Consider the following 14,025-nt stretch of genomic DNA (forward strand, 5'->3'; position numbering starts at 1 on the left):
ACACACGCTCACAGACACACTCTCTCTCTCACAGACACACTCTCTCTCTCACACACACACTCTCTCTCTCTCTCTCTCACACACACACTCTCTCGCGCTCTCTCTCTCACACACACACACTCTCTCTCTCACTCGCTCTCTCTCTCTCACAAACATGCTCTCTCTCTCTCTCTCTCTCTCTCTCACGAACACGCACACAAAGACACTAAGACCCACACAGCACCACACACACACACAGTCACACACACACCCACACACACAGTGTGAGAAGTGGACAGACACGACGAGCGCGGGCGACCGGTGGGCTAGTAAACTCACCCCTCCGCCTGCCTCCCAGACCTTAGGGTGGCCGTACAGATGCGCAGTGGATACAGTGGAAACTGATACCTGAGGGAGGCCGGGAGACGAGGCGTGGCCCGGCGGGGTGGCCGCTAGGCTGGGGTGGGCCTTGCCGATCTCATGGGCTGTGTACGGGGGGCCCGGGGGTCTCTGGACCTGCAGCACACACAGCACACAAGGGCAGAGAGAGGGCCGTCAGCGAGACAGGTGGGACGGACACACACACACACACACAGGCATATACAGGCATGCTGGCATTAGAAAAATGTATAAATAAAGGAGAAGTGACATGTCTTTTGCACAGATAAGACAAACACACGCGTACACACACGCAAAGACACACACACACACACACACACACATGCACACACAGATCCATACACACAGAACTGTCTCATTTTTAAAATATAACGAAATAGCAAAGTGTTTTCGTGTTTTCAAGGAGTTGAGATCTCCAACCTTGCACATCTTCACACACACACACACACACACACACACACACACACACACACACACACACACACACACACACACACACACACACACACACACACACACACACACACACACACACACACACACACACACACACACACACACACACACACACACACACACACACACACACACACAATGTCCCATTCACTCACTCGCTCGTTCTCCCTGTTCTCCTTCAGGCCTTTTTCACACCTGGTCCAATACGATGGTTCAAACTCAAGTGTGATTATTCCTCTCTCTGCCACCACTCCTTTCCTTTCACATTAGTCTGTTGCGAGCCATGGCTTCTTACTCTTACATTTATTCATTTAGCAGACACTGCTGTCCAAAGTGACTTATACTTGCCTTGCTCAAGGGCACAAGCCACAACTTTTCAGGCTACTGCATTCTAGTCAAGCTCCTTAACCACTACACTACCACCGTTTCTGATGTCACACACACACACACACAAGTAATGTGCCATTATCATTTACCAATATTGCTGGGCATTGGGTAACAGGTCCTTGTTTACAGATAAGGAGAGCAGAGCTGCAGTCTTTTGATAATTTGGTCATTTTTGCTCAGCCGTAATAAATGACGCGAGCTGCTTGGACGAGGAGGTTACAGCTGAGAGAGCTGGAAGTGCTACACATGGGCAGCTTCGCTTGCAAAGCATTTCACATGCATACCCTCAAGCATGAACTACCAGGAAACATTAGCTGTCCTCTGGATCCCCATATTTAATTACTGGGGCTTTTTCTATGCCTTTAATCAGATAGGACAGAGGCGAGTGACCGGAAGTGAGTGGGAGGGAGAGGTGGGGTGGGGTGGGGTGGGATCGGGAAATGACCGCCGGACGGATTCAGACCCGGGTCACCGTGGGCACTTGACCAGAATGTGGAATGGACTCTGCAGCTACTTGCTCCACAGTGCCTTCCACACCTCACTACATAAAACTGTTAAGACTTCTTATGACTTCAGAAAAGCTCATGAATAATTTCACATGTACTGTAGTGTGTTTTATTTGAAGTGGGATCATTTGGATCCATCAGTGGTCATAAATAGCATTGGCTTCAAGGTTTTTAGATCAGAAACAGATATGAACCATAATGGAGTTCAGACAAAACGTTCCCCAGATCCCAGATTTACTGGAGGACTCTGGCAGGATCCCAGGGTGCAGACACAATGTTCGGAACTTTCACATCAATGAAATATACAACTCACGCTCCAGTGTCAAAGCACCACTGCTCTCCTGTGCGCGTGCACAGACACACACACCCTCACATATATTCAAAGTCCAAGGCCTTTGGACCTGAGACACACCACATGTCAGAAGCCTTGAGGCACGTTTCACTCATAAATAAATAAATAAGTATATAAATAAATACAAATTCACTGAGACAAACTGTGCTGAATGGACACATCTAGAGTTGCCTGAAACTGACCAGAGAGAGGACAGCACACATCTGAAATCATTCCAAGTCTGACAAGAAACACACACACATACAGATGAGAAGATCAAGATGGAGTGTGCCATCAACAGCCCCTCACCCATCCCAATGCATGGAGAAACACACACACACACACACACACAGGTTCTCCACTGCACACACATTCTCTCTATCGCTCCTTTCCATATTCTTCGCACACACACACAGCCCCTCTATCAAACATTCCTGAAAACACAGACACACACACACACACATCCACACGTACACACAGCCTCTTTTTACTCACACACATAGCTGGTGGCAGGTAGCAAATGAACTCGTTGACTCTGCCTTTCTACACAGAGACAGAACAGTTAGGATTACAGGAGAGGAGCAGTGGGGAAGAGGGAGTGAGTGTGTGACTGTGTGTGAAAGAAAAAAAGAACGAAAGAAAGAAAGGGGAAGGGAGAGAGAAAGAAAGAAGGAGAGAAAGAAGGAGCGAAAGAAAGAAAGAAAGAAAGAAAAGGAGAGAACCTTACTCCTGGCTGGGGCTGGATGAGGACAAGGCCTCGCTGGTTTCCCCCTCCCTCCCTCTCCCGCTCATTCCTTTTTCCTGGGCAGAGTGCCAGCTCTCTGCTTCAGTTACACATGCTGCCAGCCAGCCATCCACCCTCAGCAGACAATCCTGCGCTCTGTATCTACAGCCATCCGGTGCTGCTGGGGCTCTTGCTGGCCACCCCCCACCGCCCACTCACCCTACTTCTCTCTGGCCCCCAAACGCCCCCCTGCCCGCTTGCACTAACCCCCCCAACCTACCCACTCTTCCCCCCCCTCCACCTTCACCCCTTTTCATCTCTTACTCATACATTCAGCGCCACGCCTCTACAAGCTTCAACCCAGCGGTGGCCGTTAAATAAGCGCAACAAAAAAGGGCCGCACACCAATCAGGGAGGCGCCGGGCCGCTACTGCTGCTGCTGCTGCTGCTGCTGTTGCTGCTGGAGGTGGTGCAGCAGAGCCCCGGGTTGTAAAAGCAGGCAGAGAGATGATAAGCAGATTAACATGCCTGCACCCCCCCACCCCCACCCCTCCCCTCCCCCCTCTTTCCTCGTGCAGCGCTCGGCCGCCAGAGGGCCCACACCTGTGCCTCTCGGCAGGCAGGGTGGGAAGCAAAAAGCAGCCAGACGAAGGGATACTGCTGGTCACCTTCAAAAGGAAGCTCTTTACTTTCAGCTCTTAACTTTTCTATTTTAAAAAAGTAGACATGTAGCAGGTAAGCTGTCCCAACAAGCTACCGAGCCATCTGACAGACAAAGTTGAAAATAATAATTACCGGTAAATAATACCAATAAAAATAAAGTGTGGTTATGTGTGGACAGTCCAGGTCAAGACTGCTTGTACCGACTACTTGGGTGAAAGATTGTGCCTTCCTCTGGGGTGAATCTCTCACACCCAGCTTCTCATAGCCCTGCAGGTGGAGGTGGCCGTGGGCGGGTGACCCACTTGTGGTGGGTGGTGTGAGCAGGGTGGATTACGTAGCTTTATCCGCCAGCCCGGGAGCTTTCCAGCAGAGAGATGGGGGTGGGGTGGGGTGGTGGTGGTAGTGTAGGGTGCAGGGGTGTGTGCAGGGGCATGGAAGGTGACAGATCACAGGGACCAAGACCTGTGGTTCAAATATTGTAGGCAGGTTGTTTGTGTTTATGAGTGTGAGTGTGTGTGTGTGTGTGTGTGTGTGTGTGTGTGTTTACAGTTGAGGGGGAAGTGTAAAACAGGTCTAGGCATTCTGACCACAACACACAGGAAACCACCATCGGGGCATGAAAACACCAGCTCAGCAAAGAAAGAAAGGGGAAAAAAAGAGAAAAGCTCCAAAACAAAACAAAACTAAACTAAACATACAACCCCCCCCGGCCCTCCCCCCTACACACACACCTCCCTCTGTTTCCCTCTCAAATTCCACAACAACATGGTCTCAGAGGAGCCGGGACTGCACAGGTCCTCTTGTGCTGCTTTCACTATTGCTACTGCAGCTGGGCTGGCTAGGCTACGCTAGGCTAGGCTAAGCAGGGCAGGGGGCTGAGAGAGGGGGAGAGACAACAGGGGAGGGGCAGAGGGGGAGACACAGCTGTGGGGTCCCCAGAGCTCAGTGCAGTGCTCTGGCTCTCGTGTTACTGTCCAAGAGACGGGGACGGGCCGAACGTGCCCTTCTCGATCGTCACAGCTGCTGTGGAGATTTACAGTGCACTCTGTGCTGCTGCGACAGCTAAAGGGCTTGGGCAGAGACCTGTAAATGTGTGTCTGCGTGCGTGGGATATACAGAGGCAGAGAGAGAGAGAGGCAGAGAGAGAGAGAGAGAAAATGCAGAGAGAAAAAGAGACAGACTGTGACAGATTTTCAGTGTCAGATGTCAGAGTTTGAGGGAGTGCCTGTGTGGTGTGAGAGTGTATGTGTGTATGTGTGTGTGTGTAAATGCATGTGCCAGTGTGAATGTGTGTGTGTGTGTGTGTTCATGGGTATAAGGTAAGGGTGAGACGTGGGGAGTACTCACGCTGTACACGGCCGTGACTCCTGGCTGTGTGGGGAAGATTCTGTCTTCCAGCGGCGGCTGAACTCTTGGGATCCTAGGGTGCAACGCATTAAGGAAAACTCTGGGGCGGGAGTCATTTAAGGCCAAAAATCAACAAGGTGGGAACACAGGAAGACACACAGGACATCCTACACAAACACACACTAAGCATTTGGTTTGCTTTTTCTACTTCTAGGAAACTTTTATGTAGTTGGAAATATGGGCAACAAATAACTACAAAACTAATGTTATTATGCAGAAAATCTTTTCAATATAAAGTCTTTTCAGGAGATTAATCAATAATTTCCTCCAAAACATACCCCCCCCCCCCCCAAAACAAAACAATTCCCTAGGATCCTTCCTTCCTCAACTCCAAGTCGACACTTTGAAAACATTCCCATCGGTTAATACTGTATTACTTGAAAACAAGTCTTAAAAGCCAACTTACTCGCCAAATTATTGCTAGACTACTACTGACCCAAAGCAGAATGGAGAGGAAGGAAACATCACATGTTGATAGCCATCATGAGAATCAATACATTATCAGCACTTGCGGGGTTTCACCTTGTATTTCCTAACCATAGTGCAGCATGCCTGCTATCAAGCTGGACCTGTTAATGTCTAGAGGAAATTGTTGCACAGTGAAATGTTCCTGTTTCTGTAACACATCATCAGTCTATCTGACATGAAAATGTTGTCTTAAAGCAAAGCCTGCCAGTCACTAGCCAGCTTTGTTCCCTGGTCTCATAGGAAAGAAGCAAAAGCTTCTGTGCCCAGCCTCTAGCATGGCATACGTCAAGTGTTCACTTCCCATCACAGCAAATATTGGAATGGCTTTTTAATAGTACTTTGGCGCTCCATTTAAAGACAACAGTGGCTGCAGCATTAGGCTGTCTACCTAAGTAAGCACACAGAGCAGGAGAAGGAGGCGCTGGAACCGCTGCACAAAGGCATAAACACCGAGGGGTCAAGGAGCGCTGGAGTGCTTAAGTCATCAACCCTCAAAAGGGGAAACTTCGGCTTTTCTCTTCGCCACTTTTTCCACATGGCCTTTCTCTGACTCCATCACTCTTCCCAGTCTCCCACGCACTCTCACTCTCTCTCTCACACACACACACCGTCACATATACATTTGTGTTCTTTCTCTCTCTCTCATACACATGCACTTTCTTTCTCTCCCCCTCTTTCAGTCCTCCTCCCTCTCTCTTTTTTCTTCTGCTGGTTCAGAGTGTGTATGCGGTTTGTCAGTGCCCTGACACACACACACACACACACAAAAAAAAAAGCTGCAGCAATGACGGAGGCAGCTGTGTGTGCTGAGTGGATAGGAATTCACAATGTTGTCAAGACATGCCTGCTCCCATTAATACATATAAACTGGGCCAAACCACAGCACTGGCTACAGCCACAGTACACCAAAAAGGGATGCTACTGCAGTGGGCATCACTCTCCCTCAATTCCCCTGTAAGTCAAGGTTTCGTTCATAGGGAAACACCAATATATCGGCCAAACATCATTATCGGTTGAGATCATCCTTGTTGATCTGTATCGGCTATTGGCAAATTTGTATGACAAGTTGCATCAATTCTGCATTAGGTAAATGTTGTGCAGACTGGTATGTCCAGAAATGGTGCTATGGACTTGAAAATGAATGAATTAAAGTTATTACAGTGCATGAAAATGCACTGTACTGTTCTTCCTAGGCTTCTTCTTCTTCTTCTTCTTATTATTCCGCTTACCAAATTCATTTTTTCTATTCAGCTTGAACCGTTTAACCTAGAAACTTCATTCAAACGTTGTAACGTAGGTCTTCAATAGGGGCATGCTGCTAAGTATTTTTCAACTTTGTAACTTTTATACTTTTCAAACTAAAAATTAAAAACTATTAAACATTTCCCCATAGACTTAACATTGGCCTCTATGACATCACAATCGGGTCGTTAAGCAATTAGAATCTTATGCCAGGTGGCCAGCCCCACCTGCAGCAGCTCTCTCTCTCTCAGGCTTTAAGCATACAATCTCTCTGTGAAGACTACATATCCTGTTTCCTCTTTCCACAACTGTTTCAAAATAAAAGTCCTCACTGCAATAATACACTATTAAATCATTTAACCATTGAAACTACTCAACTATTTAACTGTTCAACCATTCCAACTGTCAGTTATCATCAACTATGCCTCCAGTCAACTACATGAGACCTCCATGTACCTAGCAACCAACATAGCAACCATTAAAATGAAGCGTTTATGACCGTTTCCATAGCAACCAACATGATTTTACTACAGTAACTTCTTTATTCCTGATAGTGGCAGCCATGGAAACCCTATCAACAAATGTTTCAAAATAAAAGTCCTCAGTAGCAAGTTAGCTAGTTAGCATGGTTAACATAATTAGCATTGTTAGCATTTTTTAGCATAGCTGCTAGAAATGATTAGCTAAGTTAGCTAATCAACCTAGTTAGCATTGTTAACATAGTTAGCATTGTTAGCATTTTTAGCATAACTGCTAGAAATCTTCAACTAAGTCAGCTAATCAACCTGGTTAGCATTGTTAACATAGTTAGCATTGTTAGCATAGTTAGCATTTTTAACATAACTGCTAGAAATCATCAACTAAGTCAGCTAATCAACCTGGTTAGCATTGTTAGCGTAGTTAACATTTTTAACATTACTGCTAGAAATCATTTGCTAAGGTAGCTAATCAACCTGGTTAGCATTGTTAATATAGTTAGCAGTGCTAACATTGTTAGCATTTTTACCATAACTGCTAGAAATCATTAGCTAAGTTAACCGATCGACCTGGTTATCATTCTTAGCATAGTTAACATCTGTTTACAGCATCTGTTTCTAACATTTGTTAGAAATTATTAGTTAGGTTAGAACTGGAATGTTTAAGCTTTAAACTGTCTACCTTCACACTATCAGCTTTCTTTAAACTATGCAACCACCATGTTTACCCAAGCTACACCTTAGTAACCATATCTACATTATCTATCTATACATTTTTTTTGCATTTTCATGCACTGGTAATTCCTTGGAATTGCATTTCTAGTTTTTAATTAATATTTTTGTACGCTACTACGGGGTATACTTCACAACAAAAATTAAGCAAACCAAAAAAAACAAAAATGAAGAATTGCACTACACTAATTATCGACCAAAGTGTTATTTTAATCATTAGTTCCACACCTGCCCAGAAGTTCACAGTTGGTGCATCCCTAGTGGTTAATTACAATTGGATAAAGGGCGATTAGGCTGAAGTCAACTAGAGAGCAGGTTTCACCTCATGGGCCCCAAGTCTGCCACGCCAGTGCAAGTGTTTGAAATGATCAATCTCTTGCCAAAGGTGAACTGTTAGTAAATGGGTAAACTGTCATGACATGACTCAGGCCAATAACATTATTATGCCACTCAGTTTTGGGCTGCTAAGCTTCCTCGTCACAGCAGAGGGCAGAGGGGGGAACAGGAGATGCCTCTGCCATCTCCAATGGAGGGTGTGCCTGGTCCTCCAACCCCTCGGTCTTCAGGACAGACCGGCCTTCACAACCGGGTCATTGTTGTGCAGGGAGAGAGAGAGCAAGAGGGCAGAAACCCTTCCTTCCCCATGGGACTAGCATTCCTGACTCCTGGGGAACACTGTGAACCTTGGAGAAGGAGGAACGAGTGATCGTTCGTACGTACAGTACGTATGGCACAGCGGAGCTTGGACCGAGGCCAGAAATAAGAACCGAGATTATTGGATTTGGGATTTGCATTTATTTTAGCACAGGTTGCTGAGCTATGACTCTCCCTCTCTCTCTCTCTCTCCCTCCCTCCCTCCCTCCATCTCTCTCTCTTACTCACCCTCACTCGCTTGCTCACTCACTCACTTTTCCTCCCTCTGCCATTTAAGACTGAGCCAAAGATAGGTATATGGGTTAATGGTTCAGATATACTTAGGCCATACAAGCACACTGTGTCTATCAGAATATTATCTCTATCTACACAGAGGCTGCGGCATGACGCAGCACTAAACAGTTAGATAAGATCAGGTGAGGAGGCTATCACTCCTTGATTGTGTACAGAGCTTCCACACATTTGCCATATTTAGCTGTACAATACAGTCTCACATTAGCCAACTGCCTCCATAACCAATGAAATGTACCTGGATATATGAATGGATTGAAATGAACTGGAATAGATATGGAATGATCACAGAATTACTATGAATGGAAAACACTCAGCTAAGAACTGCTGTCAGAAAAGACACAATGTGTGAGTATCAAACTTGTAATGTTTAGAGCAATTCCGTCATGCTCCCACTCCCACACACGCAAACTGTCAAAGTCATGGTCTTGGATCCCAAATCTGAACTGAAACTTTCAACGGTGGCCTCGGCCGCTCAGAGATGCCATTCCACAAAGAATTGCTCCCAAATCTCAGCCCTGCATGCAAAGAGGCCCAGCCTTTTGTCTCCCGAACACACACAGACTGCCGGATGCACAGAGTAGCCCACCATTGACGCAGAGAAAAAAAGGCAAGACTCCCATCCAACACACTGTAAGCTTCCAACTAACCTTCTCTCACATTAGAGGCTGGTAGCTACTGAAGAGAAACACAGAGCTAAGAAACGCCACAGGCGTAATAGTCATTTCCCCCCCATTCTAATTAGTCTAGTTCTTCAAAAGTTCATGACTCGTGGGTTTTTACTCACTGGGCTCCTCATGTACACAATTTATACCGGACAGCCTTGCTCAGGTCTAACTCCACTGACAGAGAAAGGTGGCAACAAATGTGACTCATTGAAGACCTACATAAATTATGCAAATATCACATACTTGGTCTGTAAATGGTTTCGGGTAAATGCCTCAGCTATAAACATGAATACGAATGTACAGTTGACACTTCATAAGATCATTTGAACCTCCTCACCAACCAAGAACGCAATGGGCTTCAGACTATAAGGAATAGTTCTGCCAGTTTCAGTGTTTTAAGATCATTAATCTAGGGCCACAGGTGAGTCAGTGGTAAACTGACATGACTTGGGAGTCGGGACAACATTCCACTTCCTCTAACAGATACTGAGCTTCCCAAGAAAACGAAAAACAGATGCGGCACAAATTCAGTGTCGGTTAACAGGAAGCTTAAAGGTGCACAAACATTACCAGTAAGAATGAAGGGGAAGCCCCTGCAGTTGCCAAGGAGAAATGACACAAACACAGGGACTAAATTAGACAAGTCATTGCCTTCCATAAAACAGCTGGTGCATTCACTACTGCCGCCCCTTTCCGCTGACTCTGAAATACAAGTTCCAAGTTCCAAAACAAGTTCTAAGTTTCAAACCACTTCTTTTCACTATGAAAAGAACACCCCTGCATATTTGACAAGTATACATGTATATTCCTCTATACTTGCTTCTCAATTCTAGATTACTTTTGAATCCTTTCCCAGTCATTGTAAACATCTTACAAAGCTGCTTGAGACCAATGCCACTGAATGCCACTAATCTGCTTTCCCCAGTCATGAAACTTGGCAATAAAGGTTGCAGGTTGAGTTAAATTATTTTGTTAAATGCAATTTGATCTCGGATAGGGATTTATCTTGGTCTCAAAAGGGAACCATTTGCATCACAGATTCAAGATGCCAGCCACCTTCTCCACCTTAACGTAATTGCATCAGCTCTGTTCAGTTTATGTGAGACCCTACTGAATTATTAAAAGAGATTTAGGATAGCTGGTTTCAAGTTAAGGCCTCTAAACTAATAACTAGGCTACTTGATGAGGCTAAAACAGAAGAGATAGGTGTAGGATCAACACATGTATCTATACTATGAATGCACATGTTCTATGAAAGTGTTTAGACAAACATCTTAATGTCACATTCTCAATGCATGAATGGTACAGAAAAATACTGAACACTGATTGCATAACTGCATAATTACTGCAGAGCCAATCGCAACGTGAGTGCTGAACTGACTGAATTGTAAGTCTCAAGGTACATTTTGACGACGAATTTTTATTTAGAAACATTGCAGCCACATCATACACTAAAATGTAGACCTTCGCGCGTTGAGTGTTGACAGGGGCGCAGCCGGACAACATTAATTTAACATAGGCGGAGGGAGTGGGAATGGATGCTGCGTTTAGGGCAACCAGCATTTAACCGAACCGGCGAAAAGACCAAGCTACCGGTGTGTTTTAAACTGCAAATGTATAAAACGCCAAGATAAACCTATACGTTGGATGAGTTTAATGACTGTATTAGGCACTGCATCTTCGCTCACCGAACGCTACTTTTGCTTGCACCCAAGCCTGTCTGAAACAATGTAGCTAGTGAGCTCCCATGATAGCTAGCGGATATTTAGCAAGGTGGATTTTCACCTCAATGATTGGCAGCCGGCTAATCATGCCACAATGACACTCCACGTAGACTGGTAGGCTAAACTACCAGGCGCAAGCCTGCATCTTTTCCTTGATCACTGCTCCGAATCAAAGATCCATTGCAATATTGTGGCCAGATTAAAAATGTTGACGAACTGACACAGAGGGTAATGTTACAGTAGTTGTGCAGTGTTGTGAAGCAAGACTTATCCTAGGCTATCCTGGCTTCACCTATTGCCAGCAAGCTAAGCAACGCTCCCCTCCACAACTGAAGGACAATTAAAAGATAGTTATTATAATCACTTAGTAAAAGGTGACAGCTCCTTATCTCGCGCCAAGTCTATAAATGTCCACACAACGGTCTGCTAGCCAACATCAAAGACATGTGATGTATTCGAGAGAACGCCGCAGCTAACGCTTACTGGCTAACAAACACACTGAGCTCAAAACACATCCAACACTTCCCTTCATTCCTGTGAGTTATCCCTCTGATTTCATATCCAAAAAGTGAAATAGACAGCTTCTCCATTTCAATAGAGGGGGAAATGTTGTCACTGAAGGATACTGCGTTGGTGGTACTGCAGGCGGCTGCTGAGCGACCGGGGGCCCAGGGAGCGGTACGGTGGTCAGGGTAGTCCGCAGCTGACTCGAGGGAGACGGCCCGGTTCCAGGTCCACTTCCTACAGCAGCGGCTGATTTCGGTACCGCTTTCGGCGGCAAACTCATTGCAAAACGTTACAAAATAAAAAATGTACAGTAATAAATAGCTAACTAGTTACTTATCTAGTTTAAAAATAATACACATAAAAACTAGCTAGCGAGTTACGCCAATGCCGGGCCTTTTCTTGTACAAGCAGGTTGCCGGTGGCTAAATGGGATAGAAAAAGCCTTGAAAACTAGCTTAGCTATAGTTTAGCGAGCAAATGCTAGCTAGCTAGCGATTATTGTGGTTTATCTTCATTTCGGATGGTAGGGGGCTGTTCCCCCTCCCCGGTCGGGGTTCCCGAGGATCCAGTTCGTTTCCCTTTGCCAGGGTATTCTTGACGGTTTCCTCTATGAAAACTGAGCAGAAGCGTTTTCCCCGAATGCTATTTTACGAGCCCCTTTCCACTGTTAAGGGAGATTTCGTTCAACATGGCGATGTGGCCGCCTCCAGCAGTCCGACAGGACAGACCATTCGTATAATATCGTGCCTTTTCGGAAGAGCTCGGTCAACGAACGTATGTGACCCCAAGCTATGGTGTTTTTTGCTGAAATTAAACACGATATCAAATAAATTATTTAAGCAAACATCGAGTTCGAAACGACTCAATAGAAATATCTTGAATGTTATAAGTGTCGTTTTTAAAAATCGTCAGCGGGGCAGGATGAGGATGTAGTCCGCACTGTCTTGGCTGTAAAGAAAAGTGAGAGAGTTGTGACACCTAGTGGATATGTGGGCTACTAGAAGTAGGCCTACTACACCTACTCCCGATGGTGCTCGGACTGAATATTGAGTTTGAATAGCCTCCTCTAAACATGACTGGACCAGTTGCTGCCAGGGGCAAGTAGCCTAAGGCCTAGGCCTACAGAACCCATTATTTATGATATTATAATAGCCAAACAATGAATGTTTATGAAGCCAAATAGGTGCTAGGCCTACATTACTGGTGGACACAACAGTGTGTGTTGCCTGCAGTGTTGGGGAGTAACGCATTACATGTAATTGAGTTACGTAATTTAATTACAAAATAAATGTAACAGTAATATATTACAGTTACTGTAGAAAAAAATGTAATTCAATTACAGGTACTTTTGACATTTTTCAAAATTACAATTTGAATTACATCTCAATATTGTCAGCAAAACTTTGCAAATAATATTGTATGTAAAAAGAACTGTTTCCCTCCACAGCCATAGTTTGATACGGGACCTTCTGAAAGGCTCTATCATGTCTACAGTGCCATCAGCGTAGGCCTACATGCCTGCCTGTAAACGTGTTATGGTTATCATTATATTATCCTCACAAAAAATGTGATGCTAATTCATGTATTGAATGCCCTTGCTGCCTTGTGCGCTTGTACAGAACTGCTCGGCAGCCTGTAGACCAAGGCCGAAATCTTCGCATGGATTTGGGGACGATATATATCATTCAAAAATCGGAAAAAGTAATCAAAAAGTAATCAAAAGTAATTAGTTACGTTACTCAGAAAAAGTAATTCAAATAGTTACACTACTATTACATTTTAAACAGAGTAACTTGTAACTGTAACACATTACATTTCTAAAATAACCTTCCCAACACTGGTTGCCTGTGTGGATTGATCCACAAAATGACAATTTCCTGCTTGGAGGATCAGCCAAGCCACTTGGATGACTTTTTTATGACCACCCATAATGTGGCACCTAATAGAAACTCCCCTAAGAAAAACCTTTGCCCATACAATGACATACGGGCACTTGCGACTTTTCCCAAGGGAAAATAGGAAATGAGAAGGGGATTTTGAATAATCACACCTGTGAAACTCTCAAGGTGATGAAGTCCGAAATATAGACATTTTGCCATAGCCTACTAATTTTTGTCATCGGACTTTGAGTGGGTTTTGTGATCTTCAGGACGTTAAGACAGAAAACTTTAATTTTTGCTACAAGGGAGCTGAACTGAAGCTAAGTAGGCCTACTCTGTGTAAGCAGAGACTGCCAAAAAAGCCTCAGAAATGCATGAGGTTAGTTTGAAGGACCTGAAGCATCTTTGACCATTTGGAAATATGGCAGCTCGTGGAGTTTTTTTGTTGGTGAACTTCAGAGGTTGGTCTAGTGTCGAGTGTCTGCCCAAAATAATTGCCCAATGCCGATACCAAGGTGGCCACCAAGTGGT

The 14,025-nt window shown here is 45.0% G+C and overlaps 1 protein-coding gene across 9 annotated transcripts in view; it reads right to left on the bottom strand.

The window, feature by feature from the left end:
• LOC134087101 (eukaryotic translation initiation factor 4 gamma 3-like) overlaps window positions 1-12,341 on the bottom strand; it is a 49,848-nt gene extending 37,507 nt beyond the window's left edge. For 4 of the 9 annotated variants that reach the window (XM_062540338.1, XM_062540337.1, XM_062540336.1 and 1 more), the window contains exons 1-4: window positions 11,734-12,341; window positions 4,793-4,892; window positions 2,554-2,601; window positions 319-495 (exon numbers count right to left, since the gene is read on the bottom strand). In XM_062540338.1, the coding sequence (XP_062396322.1) occupies window positions 319-495; window positions 2,554-2,601; window positions 4,793-4,892; window positions 11,734-11,894 (486 nt within the window). In that variant the 5' untranslated portion in view covers window positions 11,895-12,341. The remainder of the gene's footprint in view (window positions 1-318; window positions 496-2,553; window positions 2,602-4,792; window positions 4,893-11,733) is intronic. The other 5 variants (XM_062540339.1, XM_062540341.1, XM_062540342.1 and 2 more) reach the window with 5 other exon arrangements.
• Between the last annotated feature and the right edge of the window lie 1,684 nt (window positions 12,342-14,025).

This window comes from Sardina pilchardus, chromosome 7 (assembly GCF_963854185.1).
Source record: "Sardina pilchardus chromosome 7, fSarPil1.1, whole genome shotgun sequence".
Classification (NCBI taxonomy): Eukaryota; Metazoa; Chordata; class Actinopteri; order Clupeiformes; family Clupeidae; genus Sardina; species Sardina pilchardus.